We start from the raw sequence: 22,585 nt of genomic DNA, 5'->3' as shown, positions 1-22,585 counted from the left end.
ATAAGCAGCTGGATGGGAACACCAAGCGAACTGGCCAAGGAAAAATGGAGAGGTCTGTGTCTCCTTCACAAGCCTACACATTTGCCTGCATGGAATTCCTGGTTGCTTATGGCTACCGGGCAAGTTGTTAGCTTGTGATAAACAAACCATGGCATCATGTTGTGCCTGAAATCCCAACTTGCGACTTGCTGAAGAACATTCAAGGCTCTGTAAACTTAACCTTTAATCCACTTAATGGGGGGATGGGGGGAACCATGCAATGATTTTATATGTCTGAGCAGGTTTTCACCTTGATCTGCAGTGTTCAGATCCATCCATGCTATCTACTATTCTACATTGCCCTGTGATTCCAGTGCACAACAGGATATCATGCAACATGGCACTGTTTTACATGTGTAATAATATTGCCTCTAATTCATCACTATGAAATACTGGCCACTCTCTATCTAACACAGCATTAAGCTGGCTTAAGTTCACTGACTGTGCAGCAATATACATGTTAGCAATAGAGATTGGATTCTAGAGCAATCTTAATTGTTTCCATCCAGCTGTGGATGTGCTTTATGGCAGTATGTTCGGTTCACGCTGTCAGATGCAATGATGCAATGGAGCATGAAGCCACGAGGCAGCGCAAATTCCCTCACTACGAAGGTTTGCTCAGGCACGGACTTTGCTCCTTCAGGTTTTTTATTGTCCAAATACCTGCTAAGTTTTCTTAGGCAAGGGGAAACTATCCTATCTTGTTCAAACGGTAAACTATTTACCATTATCTTTTCCTTTGTAGGTAAAAGCCACTGGACAGGAACTCTTCGAGCAAGTTTGTGACGCACTGAGAATTAAAGATCCTCACTTCTTTGGCATCAGTGTTGTAAAAAGTAAGCACAGAGAGAAATTGTTTCAGAAGTAAACATGGGATTGGATGTAGGTCTGAGGCGTTCAGTGTAGTGTGGTCACTAGTCAGGAGCATCGTGTCAAAGCCCTTTGATCATTGGCCTGTGAACATGTCTATTAGAAAAAGGAGGGGTTTGAGCTTTTAAATTTAGTCTTAGCCCACCCGCCCCAGAGCTATTCTTTTCTTTCTTTCTTTCTTTCTTTCTTTCTTTCTTTCTTTCTTTCTCTCCCTCTCTCTCTTTCTATCTCTCTCCCTCTCCATTAGATAGAATTCTAAAATATTGGTTGTATGGTGAGAGAATATATCTAGAATGTCTGGGACTGGATGTATTCAGTGGATTTCAAAGCCATAATTTGTGAGGAATGTTGTTTTTACTGACATTTGCAGGAGTTTGAACGTGATTAAATTATTCTACAGAGAAGGCTGAAGAAGCATACCAGTAGGCCAGAGCATTCTTTTCGATAATCCAGGTCACTTTGATACCAGTACTGTATATAATATGACTCACAAGTGGAATCTCTCAGAACTTGGAAAACCTATTAGATAGAACAAACATTGACTGTATTGATGCTCGCCAGGATCTAATGGGAGAGGAGAAACTGGTCTTGGTTTCCCAGTCCTCCCTACAAGGTTGCCTTAATACGCTAATGCTGCTCTCCCAGGTGTTGCACAATCGGGGATAAGCACGTTTGGAGACTTACAGGTGTTGCTCTGAATCAACAACCACTCCTTACACAAAGGATGTTTTCACTATCCACCTTTGCTTAGGGCCATTTCACTCATTAGACAGAGGCAAGCCTTAAAGCTTAGTTTACCCCTAAAATGTACTGTTTACCCCTAAAATGTACTGTGTGAATTGATGGCAGCAGCAATGCATGGACTGATGCACATTTACAGTTTTCAAGATGAAATAAAATTCAGCTGCCTTTTTCTATCAGAGGTGGTGACCCTGTGACTTTCCAGATGTTGCTGGGATCTCAGTCCATCAACTCCAGTCAGCATGGTCAAGGCTGATGGGAGTTGCAGGCTAACATCTGGAGGACCACAGGTTCCTTGTCTTTATACTGAAGAAAACTCATATTGCACCCATATTTAGCCCCCTTGGGTGGTATTCATGGCTAGTCCTACTCAGAGTAGACCTATTGAATGTGACTAATTGGGTTAATTAATGGGTCTTCTCTGAGTATGACTCCTTGAGCCACATTTAACTAAATAGTTTTCACTAACAAGAGACAAGAGCCACAAGTCCCATTAGATCAATGGGGCTTTAATCCACTCCTCTCCTCTTCAGAGGCCCCTGAACCCCATCCCAGATGGGCTCTGGGGTGTCAGGAGAACCCCTAGAAGAGCATGCAGGGGGGAGAGAAGGGAAATCATTCCATCTGGCAAGCAGAAATGAAATCCAGCCCCTATCTTTGTAATCAAGATAATGACCACGAATTGGATGACATAATTTGCATTCACAAATCCTGTGCTAGTGATCATTCCAAGTAGGAATGAACACGTAGAGGGCAGAATTGGGATCCAGCCCACTGGACCTCCCACCGTCTGCTGTCTTCCGTGGTCCTCATTTGCATATGCATACACTTCAGGGCACATAGGCTCCCTTATATGTCATGGCATCCTACAGAAATCAAGTAAACAGCTTGCCAGCGGTGATCCTGAATGTTTATGGGTACACCTGCAAAGGCACATCATACACAAACATTCACTCAGTAGTAAGTACCATTGATTTCAATGGGACTTTCTCCCAGGTGCGTATAGGATTGCAATCTGAAATACGTAATGTCAGTACTCAAGTCAACCTGGCGATCCTATGCTGTTATCATCCTTTCTCCCCAGTGTCAGATGCGTGCTGCCCAGCTGTGCTTACTCAGTGGAGCAGAAAATGCGCTCTGTACATTCTCAAAAACACTCTTGTTACTGCTTTCGATTCCAGAGCTGAGCATGAATATGAATGTTTGGGGGCTGAGCCTTGGCACCAGTGAAACTTGGCCTTTGCGTTGGCGTGTTTTGCGAGCGACACTTAAACTGGCCAATTTGTGTGCCTATCCAAGTCCTCCCCCCACCCCACGCAAACACCTCCGCTGTAATCAGCTTGAAATTGTTCCCAAATTTCATGTAATCAAAGGAACACACTTTAAAAAAAAAAGAGGCAACTTGGAACACATGACAAGGCTCTGTAAACTTAACCTTTAATCCACTTAACGGGGGGGGGGGGGTTGAGCAGACCGGACCCTCTGCTTTTATGTGAGAAAGCTGGAGGGGGTGGGAAGGACTTTTTGTTTTTGTAGCTTAAGGATTACACTGCAGGTTGGCATTTTGACAATATTAGCCTCATTAGAGTCGGAATGTATTGCTGCATTCCTGCACATGATGGGAGGACGGCCACAACTGCAGGCTGCGTCTGAGGAGAGAGGAGGTAGAAAGAAAGAAGGGCTGTTTCTTGGCTGAGGGAGGCAGGGAGATCACGCACTGTTGATAAAATCCTAAAGCAGCTTAGCAAGTCATGTAGGTTTGCCACCCCCCCACCCCCATATACAAATAATTCTTGGTTTCTATGTCCCCTTTCCCAGAAATGCTGCTGAAACAATAATAAAGTGGTGTGCTTTTCAGGGTACAAATAGTCTATAACACTTTGCAAACGCCACTACGGACTCATGCGCAAAGTTGCGAAGCATGTGAGGGGGATTTGTGCTCATTCTTCACAAAGGGAAGCCCAGCACCTAGTGCTGCTGAGGAAGAGAATGTGTACCCGGTCCTGGCTGGCTTTACTCATGAGTAAGGTCTCTCAGACTAGACTGGAGCAGCTGAGAAGCAGTAGCTCATTCTTGGGGCCTGTGGATATTTGCATTGAACTGTAGGGTGGTTTTTTTGTGGGGGTTTTAAATGCCAATAGCATTTTTATTATCGCAATCACAGTGGCTTAGAAGGAGGGCTTAACCCCTTCTTCTCCCAGCTTTGGTCCTGAGGTAAAATTCCTTTCCTGAAGCTGGGGTGAAATTCCCCATAAGGGGGTCCATGGGAGATTTTTCTCCCAATGCAAATTCTGACCAAAAAATATTCCTCACGAGGTGTGAGTCAGCCGCTTCACCCCACCAGCTAATGCTATTTGCATTTATAAAAACATACACGTTATTTAAGTCTGGTTTAGCCCTTTGCCTTGGCCATATATCAGTGTGGCTTGGCGTATTCCAGTGAACAGCTGGAAGACTGTGAGCCATACTGATTTGCCATATAATACATATCAACATCTCCTTTGGTTAACCTCTACGCCAGGAATTTGGCTTGGAAAAAAGAAAACTGTCTTCAGCTTGGCTTATGTGTGTCTATGTTATTAATTTATGCCACAATTTGATATCCTGCTTTCCTGATCGGTACCTTCCCTTGCTTCCACCCCCTTCCCAAATAATATTGATCATCAAATTTTATGCAAACATATGAATAAATTTGCTTTTCCATATGGTCATAGAATATCTGTAACCACTACTACTCTCAGCCTGCTGCCGGGGTGACTTTTTATTTTATTTATTTATTCAAAACCTTTTTTCCTCACTCTTCATTGCCAAAGCAATCCTGAACGGCATTATATTTAAACCCAATACATAATATACATTAAGACAAAATGGGCAGGGGGGAAAACCACATAGCCAGCAGAAAAACACAGCCATCATTAAATAAAAGCCTAGGCAAATAAATAAGGTTTCAGCTGGCGCCAGAACATCACACTATTAATTTCTTGGGAGTTTTCTTGGGGGAGGGGAGGTTTGTTGATAGAGAACATCAAATGTGTGGTCTCTTCTAGTGAGTTAGGATTGCCTCAAGGGAAGCGGTACTCTGGCTTCCTCCATACACATGTGCCTCTCTTCCCCTTTCCCCTACGCAGAACATTTACCGTATTTTTCGCACTATAGGACGCACCGGTCCATAGGACGCACCTAGATTTTGGGGGGGGAAATAAAGGGGAAAAAATTTATCCCCCCCCCCAGGCGCGGGGCTGGGGCGGGGGAAGCCCGAGCTTCCCCCTCCCCCAGAATGGGACCCAGAGCCATGCCGAAGCTGCGCGCAGCTTTGGCATCGCTCTGGGAGCTTGCGGGGCTGGGGGAGGAGGAAGCCCTCCGCCAGCCTCCAAACCATGTCGGGAGACAGCGGGATGGCGCGCTGCGCCTCTCCCGCTGTCCCACGAGTTTGCGGGGCTGGCAACGGGGAGGAGCAGGCTTCTCCCCTCTCCCCCCCCCCTGCCAGCCTTCTAGCCAAGTCTGGGGACAGCGGGATGGCGCGCTGCGCCTCTCCCGCTGTCCCCCGAGTTTGCGGGGCTGGCGACGGGGAGGAGCAGGCTTCTCCCCGTCGCCAGCCTTCTAGCCAAGTCGGGGGACAGCGGGAAGGGCGCGCTGCGCCTCTCCCGCTGTCCCCCGAGTTTGCGGGGCTGGCGACGGGGAGGAGCAGGCTTCTCCCCGTCGCCAGCCTTCTAGCCAAGTCGGGGGACAGCGGGAAGGGCGCGCTGCGCCTCTCCCGCTGTCTCCCGAGTTTGCGGGGCTGGCGACGGGGAGGAGCAGGCTTCTCCCCCCCGCCAGCCTTCTAGCCAAGTCGGGGGACAGCGGGATGGTGGCGTTCCGCCTCCCCGCTGTCCCCCGAGCTTGTGGGGCTGGCGGTGGGGCTCTCCTGAAGCCTGGAGAGCGAGAGGGGTCGGTGCGCACCGACCCCTCTCACTCTCCAGGCTTCAGCGAAAGCCTGCATTCGCACCATAGGACGCACACACATTTCCCCTTCATTTTTGGAGGGGGGAAAGTGCGTCCTATAGTGCGTAAAATACGGTACTTGTCGGCCCCTTCATGTGTTGGAGGCCATGGGCTGGGGTGGGAAACCTTTTTCAGTCTAAGGGCCACAATCCCTCATGGACAACCTTCCAGGGGCCATATTCCATTAGTGGCCAGGGCCAGAGGGAAAAGTGGGAGGAGCAGTGGATGTTATTTTTACTCTTGTACATTTAACCACACAAAAATATCACACACATACACGTACACGTTTTTACATCTCAGGTCTGGCTTGAGGAGGGACATGCCCTGGGGAAAGTCTCAAGGGCCAGACAGAGAGGTCTAGTGGGCTGCCTTTGACCCCAACCCCTTGCCTACAGAAGCTCATAACACAAAACTAGCACTTTTTGGAGAGGGGTGTGTGGTATTTTGTGTTTATATATAGAGTTTGCCTGACATTTTAGATCCTTTTCAGAATGTACTCTTCAGTTATAGCCTTGTCTTTACTTGCTGTTTTTTAATTTAAAAAAATCAGAATTATAACTGTGAGCTTAACTATATGTTGACCCAATCCATGTTCTCTAACAGCAGAAGCACGACACCACTAAACTCAGCTAGCCGTATAGTTTAGAGCAGTGATTCCCAAATGTTTCATTCATAAAAAGTGTGAATATTAATTCTAGTGTGCTGCTATAGGATATGAAGCGTGCCTTGAGAAATTGCCACTCTGTGCCCCCAAACCCTACACCCCGGGAGTAAAGAGGCCCCATGTAGGAACAATCCTTATTTCTCTCTGCCACATAGCAGAGGTTGCTTGTATTCAGGCAACAGAGGCCTGGATGAAGTAGCTCCTCTAATTTTTGCCCAGTCGACATGATTTCCAAGATTTGGTAAGTGGGAAAATTCTTTTAAAAGAAAGAACAGGTTTCAAATTTAAATGATTTAATTGCGTATTTAATTTTATGCCTATATATAATTACTAACATTAGAACTGTGTGTCACGCTGTTGAAAATGTCACAGTTTGTCCCTGAAGCCTTCTATTTACTATCAGTTCTCCTGTCTCCTTTTCAGACAATGAATATGTATTCATTGACCTGGAGCAGAAGCTTTGCAAATATTTCCCAAAGGAGTGGAAGAAAGAAGCAAGCAAAGTGAGTCCTGCCAGTGTAAATTCCTGACACTGAATTCTTGACATGCTTGTGTGGTGAGGCTCCTCCTGTGGGAAGCTGAAACTACTGGATATTTTTTAGCCCAACGTTGGTTTTGTTGCTCAAACCACTTTTTTTACCTGCTTTCAAATGTATTTTGAGATCTGAGATTCTGATAGCGCAGTGCAATGTACTCAGAAGGACACGCCACAGTGTTCAATGGGGCTTGCTCTTGGGTAAGCATGCCTTGGACTACTGCAATGCGCTCTACGTGGGGCTACCTTTGAAGGTGACCCAGAAACTACAATTAATCCAGAATGCGGCAGCTAGACTGGTGATTGGGAGTGGTCGCCGGGACCACAGAACACCGGTCCTGAAAGACCTACATTGGCTCTCAGTACATTTCCTAGCACAATTCAAAGTGTTGGTGCTGACCTTTAACGCCCTAAATGGCCTCGGCCCAGTATACCTGAAGAAGCGCCTCCACCCCCATTGTTCAGCCCGGACACAGGTCCAGTGCCAAGGGCCTTCTGGTGGTTCCCTCCCTGCAAGAAGTGAGGTTACAGGGAACCAGGCAGAGGGCCTTCTCAGTAGTGGTGCCCGCCCTGTGGAACGCCCTCCCAGCAGATGTCAAGGAAATAAGCAACTATCTGACTTTTAGAAGACATCTGAAGGCAGCCCTGTTTAGGGAAGTTTTTAATGTTTGATGTTTTATCATGTTTTTAATATTTTCTTGGGAGCCGCCCAGAGTGGCTGGGAAAACGCAGTCAGATGAGTGGGGTATGAATTATTATTATTGTTGTTGTTGCTGTTGTTTATTGGTTTATAAATCAAGGAGGAAGTCTGTGGCTTAGTTGTGCAAGGTCTCTTCATGGTAGTCACAGCCATACCCCTTCCATGATTATACAATAATATTATTATACAATAATAATAATAATTAGGGATGCATTGCAATGATCGATACAGATCCTCATGTATTACCTTTCAGCTAGATCTACTGGTTATTGTGCAAGTACATGGGCAAGATTTGGAGTTCTCCACTGTCTTCTTTTGGAGTGACTTAAGTTGTGCTTTCCTTGAAGCTGCTGTGCTATGAGTTGGAACAGGGGATGTTCAAGCCTAAGGCCCTGTCTGGATTAGCAGAGGCTCGCACATGTAAAGCTAAAGCATGTTTTAGTGTTGCGTGTACATGTGCTTAAGGACATCATGTAATCCCTCCTTTCCCTACTATCTTTCTTTTGAAGGCAACAGAGAAGTTCAGCCCTCCTTTGGTTGCTTTCTTCAGAGTACAGTACTATGTTGAAAATGGACGGGTTATAAGGTAAAGTTGCCCAATTCTTAGAGAATTATACATGTTTCTCTTTTTGTACTCTTTCTGCTTACTGCCACTCTATAGTAGCTCTTGGAAAAGGGTTTTGGTATAATATCAGTTGATCCACTTGTCTGAAATTGTGTGTGATAGCTAATCTCTTTTCCACACAGGTTTGGGGGGCCATCAGATCTTGGGCAGAACTGTATTACTTGTTCATTCATTGATCCTGGATCACTGAACTCTTTATTTCCTCAGCCTCCCTTTCGCTGTTTTTTAAAACTTCTAAATTAAAACAAAAACCATGTAATTACGAGCCCTCCTCAAAGTATATATCCAGGCTACAATCCTGGAAAAGCACCTTGGTTTTGTGATAGTCTCTTTGTCCTCCTTTATAACACACCTGTCAACATGTCATTCAAACCTTAGTCAGCACAAGATGAATATTTCTGCCTCCCTTCATTAAAAGCAGCCCATTTTGTGCTTCGGAGGGAGCGGGGCTGACTCAAGACATTTTGCTGCCTGAGGCAGAACAACAAATGCTCTGCCCTGCTGAAGTTAAAGTATTTTGTGGCCATTCAAGTTAATTGTGACAGCCCTTTCAACAGAAAACGTTATGATGCATACTGTGTTTCATGTCATATGGAGTTTTGTGCTATGCCTTAAGAGGACAATTGTGCCCTGAAAGGTGGCTTTTAAATCATGTAATAAATAACATCAAGTAAAATCCCACAAGTGGCTCTCCAAAACACCCCTGGCAGTCAATGTACAATAATGAGCCTTTTAGGACCCCCAAAACCAGCCGCCTGAGGCAGCTGCCCCACTCTGCCTAATGGTAGGGTCAGACCTGAGAGCAAAAGACTTAGCTCCTAACAAATCCTACTCAGCCTGAAAGGACCCTCTAGAACATTCTGGAAACAATTTACATAATGATTGATGGTGACAAAAATAATGTGCCTCACATACAGTCTTTTCTATCAGAATGATAATTGTCTGGTAACTGTCTGCAGTGCTTCCTTTACCTGCTTCCGTTCTTGTTGTTTTCTAACCCAATGCTGTTCCTTATCCTGCAGTGACAAGGTAGCACGCCATTACTACTACTGCCATCTTCGGGAGCAAGTGTTGCAGTCCCGGTGCACTGACAAAGAAGAAGTCTACTTCCTGCTGGCTGCTTACGGCCTGCAGGTTGACGTGGGGGACTTCCAGGAGAACTTCCACCGAGGGAACTACTTTGAACCTCAGACTTACTTCCCACAGTGGGTAAGTCTTGCATTATGAGAGGGAAGCAAAATCACTAAGGAGTTTCAAGTTGAATGAAATGTAAAGAAGCTTTTCTTTTTTAAGCTCCCCCCCCCCAATTCCTCCTGTACCTGACTTTGCATGAAAGGCTTAGTGGGCTATCTGAATTCACCCCATTACTTACTCATGCTCTTTCTTAATATGTGGGGTTATATCCAGTGAAGCATGAATGTAAAGATATTCATGCAAGGAGAATTCCTTACCTCCTACTTACCACTGCCGCCTCTGGGGGTTAGGAGACCCCCAGGAAAAGTCTGGGATGTAAAGTGGGAGGGGGCAAATCAGGTGGAGGCATCTTGCATAAGCAGGAGACCCCATCTCATTGCAGTTTACCCACCCCAATGATCTTCAGAAAGCTACTGCCTTCAGAGAGGAGGCCACAGTGAGAATTTACCTGGCTCTACATTAGGTACAACCCATCGTCCTGAGCACTGTGAATGAAAACCCCATTCAGTTGAGATCCATTAGAGGCTGCTGTTGGAGGGAGCAGTTTGCATCAACTCCCCTTGCAATCCGCAGCACTGAAGTTATCACTGTTGTTCCAAGGGACAGCCCAATCCTCTGGAGCAGATGTTCAGACTGCGGGGGGAATCAATGAATATTGCTTTCCCTCCCCACCCTCCACATGAAGAGCTGAAGTGAGTGTGCATCAGAGAGGCAACTTTTAAGAGGCTGGGCAAGTTGAGACTCCACACACTGGCAAGCTCTCTGTTTGGCATAGAAAGTCCCAGCCAAAACTTGCATCACTCTTGGAATTGCCATTCTGTGAGGAGTATGGCATGGGTTGTTTTGTAGTTGGAAAAGGGACTTATATCTTTTCTTATCCCTGCAAGTTTGTGACCTCGCAGCACCCAAGTCCACACTAGCTCACATATGCAAGTAAACATGTTGATAGAATTGGCTGCCAGAGATGGGACCTGGCACCCGGTAGGATGTGTCTCTCCCTGTCCCCGGGGCACTGCAGCGAGATAATGTATGAAATGCTTCTGGTTCAGTTCCACGGCTCAGGATTGCTGCATCGTGCACGGAAGCGAGATAAGGATGTTGGCAAGAGCTGGCAGGCGGGCAGCCTTGTTTTTGGAGTCTGCTTATGAGACCCATGGCACCTGGCTGATGAGGCAGAGTGGAGTTAAGAAAGATCAGGCTTCGTGGCAGCAGGATAATTAAAGTCATGTGAAGTCTGACAAAGGGAGACCGTGGTACGGCGACCTGAGGGAGCCTCCCTGTAATTAAGGGAATAGAAGACATTCAGGCAAGAACATCCCCTTCGAGGGCTTACTGTTCCCTTGTAAAGACTGGGTTTAAGTGCCTCTTAAGTGTTGAGTGATATTCAGGAAAGGGAGAAATAAGATATATAACCTAAACTGCAATGAGCTCTTATTACACACAGTTTAGACGAAGCCTGGAAGGAATTTCTCCTGCTTGGGCAAGCGATCAGTCTTGCACACAGAATTTGCATGGTGAGAAGTCTCCCGGTGACTGTAGCAGGTATCAGCTCTGACATCCACTACAGGCACTTGCTGCTTTTTCAAACCTCTCTCAACGCTGCCACCTGGTGGGCCCCCCTGTTCACCTGCCTGTTGTTGTTTTTTCTTCTTCTAAGCAAGAGAAAGTCACTGTGTTTTTCCCATTGCTATACTATTTCAATCTTCTCTGGTCACTTTGCTCAGAAGGGTTGCCTACTGCTTGCCTTGGAATGCTACTGATGTACTAATAATAATAATAATAATAATAATAATAATAATAGTGGTTTTATTATTTATACCCCACCCATCTGGCTGGGTTTTCCCAGCCACTCTGGGTGGATTCCAGCACATATAAAAACATAATGAAATGTCAAACATAAAAAACTTCCAGGGCTGCCTTCAGATGTCTTCTAAAAATTTTGCATGGAAGTGTAGTTTCTTATCTCACTGTAGCACTGTGAAAGAAGGAGCTTGCCATCACAATTAAAGACATGGATACTCTGTCCTAATTTGGGCTATTAACTTCAGGTGCATATTGCAATATTGACCCAAAGAGATTGATTCCCTGTGAAAATTATTTCTCTAGTGATTTTGAATGATTAGCACCACTTGGATGGGGAAACAGAGGAATGACAGCGTGTTCCTCTTTACCCTTTAGTAGGTGTGCAGCAATATTTTTGTAAGATTAAACTTCTCTCATACTGCCTAGGATGGGAAAATTTGCAACAGCTGAAATTCCCCTGTTCTGCATTGAATCTTGTAAACCTAGCTGAGAACCATACTTAAAAGGGCATAGTTAAACTATGGAACTTGCTCCCACAGAAGGCAGTGATGGCCACTAACTTGGAAAGCTTTAAAATACAATTAGTCAAAATCATGGAGAACAAGACTATTAATATCTACCAGCCATGAAGGCTATGCTTTGCCTCCACGGTTGGAGGCAGTACTGCCTTTGAATACCAGTTGCTTGAAACCACAGGAGGGGAAAGTGCTTTTGTCCTTGGGTCTTGCTTGCAGGTTTCCATGGCCACTGAGGGAACAGGATGCTGAAGGAGAAGGCCCTTTGGCCAGATCCACTGGCCTAGTCTTATGTTCTTAGGTTATGAATACAATTGTCACAAGTATTAGTAGGGTCTCCCCCCCTTTGTTGTTGCCTTGTAATTAAAGAGGAACACACTGAGAAATTTCCTAGTACACACTTAGTGGCTTATAGCAGGATTCTTCTTTTTAAGAATATTTAAATGATGCACCATTCAATGAGCTTCTGATGTGGGGCGGGGGGAGTACCCTCGCCTGAGTCTCATGAACCATGCCATGGATCTCAGCCACCTTGTCTTGCAGACCTATTTAAGAGAGACTGAGGAAGCTGCTGACGTTGTCTCTTTCCTTCCCCCATGGCAGATTATTGCAAGGCGAGGGAGTGACTATATCCTGAAGCATGCTCCAGAGATGCACCGGGAACAGCAAGGCCTGTCTACGAGGGAAGCCATTCTGAAGTACGTCAAGGAGTCCTGCTTGCTGGAAGATGTGCCTGTCCACTTCTACAGACTGCAGAAGGTGAAACTGGGCAGATTCTTGCTTCAAGCATGGAAATGCTGTGTTTGAAATGCAGACAGCCTTTTTGAGTTCTTTTCTCAAGCAAGCAAGCAAGCAAGCAAGCAAACAAATGGAAATAATGGTTGGGAGGAAGGTGCTTGCCAGGTAGACCCTCTGCAGCTTCTTCCCATCCACCCTTCCCACCAGAAGTTTGCCCCTTTCTCCCACCTGATGCTCCACCCTGTGGCACCTTCAGATCACACTGGGTGGCCAGACCCAATCCAGGGATGTCTCCACCTGACTCAGACAAAGCCTGTATTCCCCCCACCATCAACCCTGACCCAGCTCACAATAGTATGCATAATATTACAGCAAAGGCCTCCACTTAAGTGCAAATGATTCTTCAAAACTTAGAGTCATTCCAGTAGGATTGCAGACAGCAGACTATAGTTTACTATGTTCAGGGGTTTCCATTGCCCTCTGTGGAATATGATGATTTGTGAGTGTACAAGGTCATTCCCTTTCTGTAGCAGACAATAGGAAAGAACTGCTTGTCAGCATTGATATTTCTGGATGCAGAGAAAGTGTTTGACAATATGTCTTGGCTATCTATGAAAAGAGTTCTGAGGAAAATGGATTTGGGGAAAACATTCTTAAAGGCTATAGAAGTTATATATACTGAAAAACAAGCAAATATGATTGTAAATAACATTATCTCTGAAGGATGCAAAGTTATGAAAGGAACCAGGCAAGGGTGTCTGTTGTCCCCGATGCTGCTTATTTTGATTTTGGAGGTACTGACACAAAAGATAAGGAATAATGACAAAATAAGGGGTATAAAAGTGGACCAACAAAAGTATAAGTTAAAAGCTTATGCGGATGATGTTGTTTTGACGTTGAAAAACCCAGTAGACAGTGTACCAGCGGTTTTGGAAGAAATAAAAGAGTTTGGTAACTTAGCAGGTTCTAAACTAAACTAAATAGGGTGAACTTAGAAAACATGAGGAAAAGAGGGGTTAAAAGGAACCATGATAGTAAGTCAAGGAATTTTTCCTGATTTTTGGTCAATTCTTTGAAAGGAAAGCTTTTTCTTTGTTGCATCGTTTTGGTTCATGCTTTGTTGATGTGGAAGGTTATCAGAAAAGCAAATAAATGACAATATGAAAAAGGAAAGCCCTGCTTGTGCCTACCACTTATAAGACTTACCCACTCCTGCAATTTCTTCCAGTCTAAGCTGTTTGCTGATTGAGACTGCGCAAGTACAAGCTGGAAGGGTTATATGGGGCAAGATCTGACACGCTTTGTGCCTAGGGATGCCGAAGATCTGAAATAGTCACTTTAATACTTGAATTCCCGTCTGACCTGAAATACTGGTGTGAGAGTATGTGTGTGGTTTTGTTTTTTCATATGCTGATAGGAATTTGTTTTTCGTTTCCACTTTATATTATTATGATTATATCAGCATCCATTTCTGTGTAGTAGGGCAAGTGTGGCTAACCAAGGGCCCTTCAGATGTATGTCCACAGCAACCGCTTTGCAAATGCATAGGTTTCTGTAGGCCATGTAGCTGGGCGAAAGAGAAGTCTGGAACTGGATTTGTATTCTTGCTCATAGGTGTGAAGGCCCAGGGGAAAATCAGAAAAATTGGGCAGAGAAAAAGCAGGAGGGAAAATGTTTTCATTTGGGTGGTGGTTCTGGGCCTTCAAATCCCTACACTTGGACATGGTTTGGCTTAGTGTGACCTGCAAATAGATCATAGGGTGTTTCAGTGGTCTGCCTAAAGGCATGCGTGAGGGTGGCAAGATCCATCTCATGCAAGAAACAGGTGTAGTTTATACAAGTGATCCTGGTCACAGCTTGTATATGTGCAGCATCAGTTTCAGGAGTAGTCCAGGCTACAGTCCTGTTCTGGTAGGCTCCTAGCCTCCTTGACTCTCACCAAAGCAAAGTCTGTCTTTTCACCTTGCACCTTTGTGTCTTCCCAGGACAAGAAGGAGGATCGCCCAACCATCATTTTGGGCCTGACTCTTAAAGGGATGCACATCTATCAGGTAAGAAGTTGAAAGATTTTAAATCTGGCATTAACACCCCACTCTCTTTCTGTCTCACACACAGTTCCTCTGCCAGCACTTCCAACTTCTTCCTGTGTCCTAGACTTTACAAATCAGATTATTGTTCCTGTGTATCTCACAATGTCGTTTTGCCATTTGTTTTCATTGTTGTAGGAGGTGAACCATGTTCGCCAGCTGCTCTATGACTTCCCCTGGTCACACATTGGGAAACTAGCATTTCTGGTAAGTGTTGCAGAACGTGACAGTGTTATTTGGATTACTTGCAGTTTGAATCACATGATTTCTTAAAGGCTCAGAGCTGACAAATGCATAATAGGGTTTGGGGGGGTTAATATAAAGAGATAATAAAACGTGCAATTCTGTTTACCAAAAGCACTTTCCTTTCCCCCTCTCTGTAATTTAGGGGAAGAAGTTTGTAATCCAGCCTGATGGTTTGCCTTCAGCCCGGAAGCTAGTCTACTACACAGGGTGCCCTTTCCGGTCTCGGCATTTGCTGCAGCTGCTCAGCAACAGCCACCGTGTGTTTCTTAACATCCAACCCATCCTTAAGCAGATCCAGATGCTGGAAGATGCAGAAGGTAAATGAGGGTGAGGGTTTGCATTTGAGAAGGGCCAAGGCCTCTGGCAAACACAGGGCAGATGCAAAGACATTGGTTTTCACAAAAGCTTAAAGATATCTGCAAGGTCAGAAAGTTGTGTTGAGTTCAAAAGGTGTGAGGCAGGCAGGGCCAACGTCAGTGGCTGCCATGACCAGACACCTTCCAAGGCCCACACTTTGCATGAGGTCCAGCACTGAAGGCCTCTTGATTGCTGCCACTCACCAGCACCAAGGGGCTGATTGCCAACTCTTTGGCCCAGAGGTGATGTGTGGGCAGATGAGAGTTGAGGAGGAGGAATGGCTGGCAACTGTTTGCTGACTGGTGGCCTGCTTGCTCAAGACAGAGACAGCTGTGGTGGGGAAGAGGAGGTCATGTATGCTGTCTGTAGGGTTCACAAAAACCTGGCACTGATGTCATGCCACCCTTCAAAGGCATGGCTTGTTTGCTACAATCCACCATGCAAGGAGAACGTGGCTCCAGCCTCCCTTGCATTCTAACCTCAGTTGTTACAGAAGAACTTAACCCACTATTTTTGAAGGCACCTGGGACCCTTCCAATTCCTTAAGCATGACAATTTAAAAAAAATATTTAGCTAGCTTGTATCATTCCAAATTTCAGCAAGATTTTTAAAAGTCATAAAACATATGATTTCAGAATTCAAAAACAAATATTAAAAATCCTCTTAACCACCAATGAGGTGTGTCAATTAAAAATGGAAAATGGACAGAGTTGGAGGTTTGAAAGTTTTATTATAATCAGGCCACATGGAAATGTAATGAATGGGTGGATTAATGAATGAGAAACCACTATAGCCATTTTGTCTCCATGGCCCTTCTTCCTTTTGCTTCACTTCCAGGTAAGAGTGATGGTTGCTGGATAGATTGTGAGGGCCGCTCCCAAGAGCACTTGCTCCATGCACAGACTCTGGTGGTGTTGAGCCTTCCACCACATGTGCTAGTCTGACCAGTGAAGTGCTTCCTTCCACTATAATAATTATTAAATACATGTATTGCTATTTGTATGCATTGTCGTCATGTGATCAGGCCAGCACAGGTGGCAAGAGATTTAAGTTTCTCTTTTTCCAAACTTTTCCCCCCACCCATCTCACTTGTTGCAGAGAAGAAACGATATCGGGAATCCTACATCAGCGACACGTTGGAGATGGACCTTGACCCATCCGACAAGCATTCGCACGGCAGTGGAAGCAGCAGAGGAAGTGAGAAGAACAACCGTCTGTCTCGACAGTCGACCGACAGCCATGGCAGCTCTCACACGTCGGGCATTGAGGCCGACTCAAGGCATCGGATTTCAGTGGAGATGTCGGTGGATGAGCCCTTTGGGATGGATCGGGTTCATCGGAAGGAGAAGTCCTGCAGCTCAAACATCAGCTATGGAAGCTCTGGCATTGATAGCGGTGGCAAAGAGAGAGTCGAAGAGGACTCTCAGGATGATGGTAAGGCTTGGAAGGAATGGCCAGCAGGTATTTCTTTTCTGTGGGAACAAAATTAAGAGCAGTGGTGGGTAGGATGAATGGGCGAGCAGATGACTTTAGAGAAAGATATATCACTGTGCCACCTTATCTCTCGTAATTTCCAGAAGTTGAATTGACAGTGGACGAGTCGGAAGAGGTGCCTGTGGATGAGCCTCAGTTAGAGGACGTCATACATGGAAAACCTGTAGATTCGTTTGCAAAAGATGGTGTTTGCTGCCAGGGTGAGCTGATATTTGCGCAACTCTTTGAAATTTGTCAGTGTTGCATCCTGTTTCATGGTGTTTTAAGTTTCTGGCTTGCATAAAATATTCCGATGTGTCATTTCTTTTACTAAATTTGAAGAAAATCTGTTTGTGGAGTGAAGGGGTATGTGGAACATGGGAAGGTATTTCAGAGTATCATCATTTAAAAAGGTCATAGGGGCACAAAAATGTGGAGACTGAAAGCCACAAAGAATTGTGAAATAAGCAGAGTTCCTTCAAGCACTGGAATTCCCAATTTCCTGTGCAAAGCTTTAGTTAATATACATGTCCCCACGATGACTTTTTTTTTGTAACAATGAGCTAGGAACTTGCTTGAACCAAGTATCTCTGGAAGTGAGAACCTACTGTCATATATAGAATTGTAATCCTTAAACTTGCATCTTGTTGCTCTCTCCCCAACCTGCTTAAGAAAATAATTTGAATAATCTGTTAACATCTACTGGTACAAAAGATGGACAATTTCAACTGTTGGCCATGGACAGGACTGGGTGCAGTAACTGGTGAATTGAACACTATTGCCTGGTGTTATGTATAGAATCTTAATATAAGCCAGGAGTAAGGAATATTTTGAGGAAGAAAGAGAAACAGCGGATACCAACTATTAATGCCTTTCAAATTCAAGGAATTTGCAACCTGAGGATTCTCCTTCTGACACTTCTGCCATATCACATTTCTCAATATACAGAGCCAGCTTGGACAATCCTTTCATTCACTTACAGACACCCTTTGCCACTAGCTACGTTTAAACCAGGAAATATTTAGTCAATCATAATTTATGGTTTTATGCCATGGAAGATGATGGCAACCAGGAACAAGCCAGGGCATTAAACCCACTTCAAACCATGGTTTGATATCCTGGCTTTTTCAGAAACTGGCAGCCATATTTTCCCAATTCAGATGAAATGGAAAACTATGACTAATTAAAGCCTCCCTGGTTTAATTGCAGCTCATATCCAAGGAAGGAGCAAAGAGGCATGGCATGCGTGGACAAAATACTTGTGCATATATCATGGCTTAATAAGCTGAGATTTGACCACGTGAACATGACTAGTATCTCTACAAGTTTCGATCCACATTTTTGTTTTCAGTTTGAATCTTATCATTTTGATTTTGTCTCTCTCTCTCCCCACCCCCACAACAGACACAAATCCGAACCATCTTTCAGTAGTGCAAGTCACGTTAATAAAGGTCAGAGGCCAGAGTGAGGAATCGCTTCGCCAGGTAAGATGTTGGCTGGTGTGGGAAGGGTGTAGCTCAGTGGCAGAGCAGCTACAAGGTTCCAGGTTCAACCCGCAGCATCTCCTGGTAGGAGACGGACAGCCGCTGTCCATCAATATAAGCAATAATGAGCTGGATGAATCAATGAGCTAGATAGTATAAGGCAGGTTGCTATGAGCCATACCAAACTCTTGTCTCATTTACACTCTGTAATAAGAAATTTGGCAAATATCATATGCCACATTAGGATGAGTTCTGGGTTTAAACTCCCAGGACATTTTCTTTTGAAGCATCTATTTCTAAGCCTAAAAGATAGCATCAATCACTTGGGAAACTGGATCCAACTCAAAATAAAGAATGCACAGGGTTGGGTTTAGCTCATGGATTTTGTTTCTAGTGGTGTAATCAGATGCTGTTTCTTAAGCAATCACGTTCTGGTCTGTAAAGAATAATTCTATCTTTACATTTTAATGTTAATGTTTCTATGTTCCAAATGTGGTTGCCATCATCAGGAAAGGGGGGAAAAGACCCCTTGACTGTAGACTTCAGCATTGTGGGACCGCTGTTTATTCTCGGTCTGTGGTTAGTGCACAAATTGCTCCGCTAAGAATGTATCTAACGTTTCGTTTGTCAGCACAGCGTAACAGCAAAGATCTGAAAGTAAAATCAGACTCACTCTGTCAACAGCACCAAAGGAAGCCTAGCTTGAATTAATTCAGTAGACTTTGCCATAATCCAGGGTGCTCAACAAGATGGTTTATACGCCTAAAACTGAGACAGCCTGCAGGGCTGATTCTGATTAACTAGTGGGCACAACCCAGCCAGAGTTATGCACTTTTAAGTCTCTCTTATTTCAGTAGGAGAGCTAAGCATGTGATTAAGGGCTGCAGACTAAAAGCATTTACTTGGAAATATAACCCACTGAATTCAGTGTATAGGATGAGGCTGGTATACATCACAAGCTGAGTCGTAAGAGTGCCCATGAGAATTCACCAACATTTTAGTGCAAATTCCTCTCAAAAGGATGCTGCATTTTGTATGCTGGTTTCACTAATACGTTAGATTTATGCACATTCCCCATGAATATATACTTTTTTTGTAAACATTGCAAAATTCAGACAAGTATGAATTTTGAAGGATGGTTGTGCTTTGTTTCTCCTATTGTTTCAGAAAGTGTGAATTTGATAGATTTGCCTTTAAAGGCAAACAGAATGGAAACTCTTCCCCATCCCTTTTCCTGACTATTGGTTGTGTTGACAGGGTTAGAGTGCCAACAACATTTGGAGAGCCACAGGTTCTCTACGCAGGTTCCAGACTGGTACTCATGCTAGTCTGTTGTAGTAGAAACAAAGAAATGTCTGGTGACACCTGTAAAGACTATGAAAATTATTGTGGCACAGAGCCCTCAGTTAAATGCATGAAGTGTTGTATCTATAATAGTGTCCACACAGAAGGGAGGCAGAAAGACCAGCTATGAAAAATTAAAGACTTCCCTATCCTGTTCCTGTGCAGATTTTTTAGGATAATTCCAGAAAATCCTTTAAATATCTGCATAAACCATTGGAAATTAAATAAAAGTTACAAGATGGTCCAAGGACTGCTTTAAAAAAAATGTTCAGGGAAGCACGTTGCTTGCTGTATAACTGAATATTCATTGCATAAACCATTGGAAATTAAATAAAAGTTACAAGATGGTCCAAGGACTGCTTTAAAAAAAATGTTCAGGGAAGCACGTTGCTTGCTGTATAACTGAATATTTATTGTGCTGATGGTAGCAGTCATCCTTTTTTCATACCATGCCCCATCATACATACCATTTTAGGTACATAATTTTTTCCACTTCTGTCAAAAAGGAGGGAAAGTTATCGCTGTTCTTTGATTTTTCTGAGAGGGTGAGGGAGAAATGAAATGGCGAGGGAGAGAAATGAAGCTGGCTTGGGCAGCCTAGAAGCCCCCTTGGTCTAAAATGGGCTGTTTCCCAAAGCACTAAATCAGAATATGCACACCCGTATCATACATATAACATTCAGGAAATTTCCAAAATTTGGTTAACAGGGATTCTATTGTGTGCTTATGTCGAAAAACATAAGCACAACTCCTAGCCTTAATAGCTAGAGGGAACTTTGATACTCAGAGGCTTCCTATCTCTGAATACCAGATATTGCCCACTTTCCCCTCTTATGGGGCAGCATAAATGCCCCCCAACCCATTTCTCCTCACATCCTGTGAGGTAGGTTATAATGAGAGAGAATGAGTGGCCAAAGGTCAACCTGTGAGTTTCAAAGCTGAGTGGGGATTTGAACTCATATCTCCTCAGCCCTCCTAGTCCAACAGTCTATAATCAAAACACCACAATGGCTCCTTGCTCCTCTGGCTGACCACTGAAAATAACAGAGTGCTGGATAAGAGGGATCTTTCGTCTGACCCAGGAAGGCACTTCCTATTGCCTTTCTATTTCAGTACATCCTCAGGGATAAGAACTTGTCAGAAATTGAAGTTCTTCATAAGTTTTGGAGTTCTTCCTCCTATACCACTTCCATGTGGCTTATTCTTCCTTCCTTCCTTCCTTCCTTCCTTCCTTCCTTCCTTCCTTCCTTCCTTCCTTTGACATTGAAGGACCAATCAAAATATACTGTAGTGATTCTAAAAGGAAGACAAATTAATCTTCTGCTTACCATGATCAAACCTTTTAACTATAAGAAGCAACACCCCTCTTGGCTCTCCCCTCCTTTTTCCAACCTAGACAAGCACCCTAGTTTCAGCCAAACTCTTCCCTTCCAGCACTCAGTTCATTGTACATGCCAGGGGGACACTGTGTTCTGAAGCTCAGAATCTAGGCGTTAATAGTTGAATGACTTCACAATTCCATAATGCTTCACAGCTTCTTCATTAAGACAATTTTCCTTAAAGAGAATGAGAGGAATGTTAACAATTTGAGACGAGATGGGAGCTTGCACGCATGCAATCTTTTTCTTTTGTCTTGCTTGTTTGTTTTAAAGTTGTTTGCTTTAATATATGCTTGTCTTAAACTGGCAGCTTGCACAGCCCAAAGCTATGAAGTGCCCGGACCAGCACAGCCATAGTCTAGATGACATCCGCCTTCACAAGTGTCTTCATCCTCCACTAAGTGCCACATTATCTTCAGATACCTCACACAGCTATACGTTTGGTTGCGCCTTAGAGGATAAGCTGGCCAGCTATGGATGTGTTTATTCAACAGCCGACTGCAAAACCAAGTCTGCCCTCTATGGGAAGAGGTCCATGAACTGCCTGTCTCTGGATCTCTTGGGGGAAGATCAGCTCCCGGAGGAATTTGTGGTGTAGACACACTGGAGAAGCTTTCGGACCATCTTGCCAAAGGTCACCTACAACAAAAGAAAAAAAGGAGTGACTGCTGTTCTGATGGGAAATGGATACTGATTTTACCTCATCGTGTGGGATCCTTTCCTTATTGTTGCCCTCTCTGGTTTGTCATTGTTGTTTGATCCAGCAGATCTGATCAAACTGCATAGCATTTAAAATGCTATGATTCCAGACTGGATAACTGAGGAACGCTTCAGGATAATTGTTCAGGAACAATTTTCTTACTGAAAAGAAAAAATGAAGACCAGAAGTGGGCAAAAAACTGAACATATTCTCAGGACCCGGAAATATTTGCCTCCTGTTTTCCAAACTCTGGTCCAATTTTCACCACTTTTTCTTCACACTGCTTCAGTATGTGTAATCCTTAGGGATGTATGTTTTCCTAAAATGTGTCTCCATCAACTGTCTGCCATGCTCAAGCCTCTACTGCCATTTGGCATCATAAGGAGCAGAATCTTGTCTTCTCTTAAATGCAGTTTTCCTCTCCCAGACATGCCACTTGTCAAGTAGCAGTATTGGAAAGAGTCAGATATCATATCTGAAACATATCTGTGACACGTGCCCCTCCAACTGTTTCTTTCAGAAAGAGGGGCAGACCCAGAGGAGAGGCAAAGTCTCAAAGCACTACCTCAGAATGTAAATTTGCCCAACACGTTTGAATAAAAAAACCTCTTATGCCTTCATCTAGTAAAGGACCATAGCAGCTTTGCTAGATCAAGGTCAATGCTCTTTGCCCAAACATGTATATTTACTCATATCCATCGGACATATTTATATCACCAATAAATGTTTTGGAGGGTGTAATGTCACTTCCAGACTATGCCTTTCCTTATTTCTTTTGCAACCATTTCTTGAAAACTGCCTGGTTAGCTCACTGTGCATCATTCTTGGGGACAAGTAGCATTGGTACAGTATTGCTCACAGGGTGCTGAATTGTGCCACAAACAACAGTGTGAAAAATGGAGGCAAGATGTCACACGATTTGTGGAAATGGCATAGAGGTCATTGATCAGTAAGTTCTGTAGGGACAGGAATTTCCCAGAATTGTACAGGCATGGTTGAAGTTCCCATGCAGGTCCATGTTCATATGCAGGTCACAGACAATGAGACAGGTCAGCTTAAACTTTGGATGGTTTTGAATGAAAGGAAAGAAATAGTTGGCCCATTTGATGG

The 22,585-nt window shown here is 44.2% G+C and overlaps 1 protein-coding gene across 2 annotated transcripts in view; it reads left to right on the top strand.

The window, feature by feature from the left end:
* Positions 1-22,221, top strand: part of FRMD1 (FERM domain containing 1) — a 54,237-nt gene extending 32,016 nt beyond the window's left edge. The window contains exons 3-14 of one of the 2 annotated variants that reach the window (XM_053382415.1): positions 785-875; positions 6,719-6,798; positions 8,040-8,116; positions 9,178-9,364; positions 12,271-12,426; positions 14,391-14,456; positions 14,631-14,699; positions 14,881-15,055; positions 16,194-16,529; positions 16,673-16,789; positions 17,973-18,052; positions 21,086-22,221. In XM_053382415.1, coding sequence (XP_053238390.1) covers positions 785-875; positions 6,719-6,798; positions 8,040-8,116; positions 9,178-9,364; positions 12,271-12,426; positions 14,391-14,456; positions 14,631-14,699; positions 14,881-15,055; positions 16,194-16,529; positions 16,673-16,789; positions 17,973-18,052; positions 21,086-21,373 — 1,722 coding nt within the window. In that variant the 3' untranslated portion in view covers positions 21,374-22,221. Of the gene's footprint in view, positions 1-784; positions 876-6,718; positions 6,799-8,039; positions 8,117-9,177; positions 9,365-12,270; positions 12,427-14,390; positions 14,457-14,630; positions 14,700-14,880; positions 15,056-16,193; positions 16,530-16,672; positions 16,794-17,972; positions 18,053-21,085 lie in introns of both variants that reach the window. The other variant, XM_053382416.1, reaches the window with a different exon arrangement.
* The last annotated feature ends 364 nt before the right edge of the window (positions 22,222-22,585 follow it).

Source organism: Podarcis raffonei, chromosome 3, assembly GCF_027172205.1.
Source record: "Podarcis raffonei isolate rPodRaf1 chromosome 3, rPodRaf1.pri, whole genome shotgun sequence".
NCBI classification, from domain to species: domain Eukaryota; kingdom Metazoa; phylum Chordata; class Lepidosauria; order Squamata; family Lacertidae; genus Podarcis; species Podarcis raffonei.
This window is presented reverse-complemented; position numbering and strand designations above follow the sequence as displayed.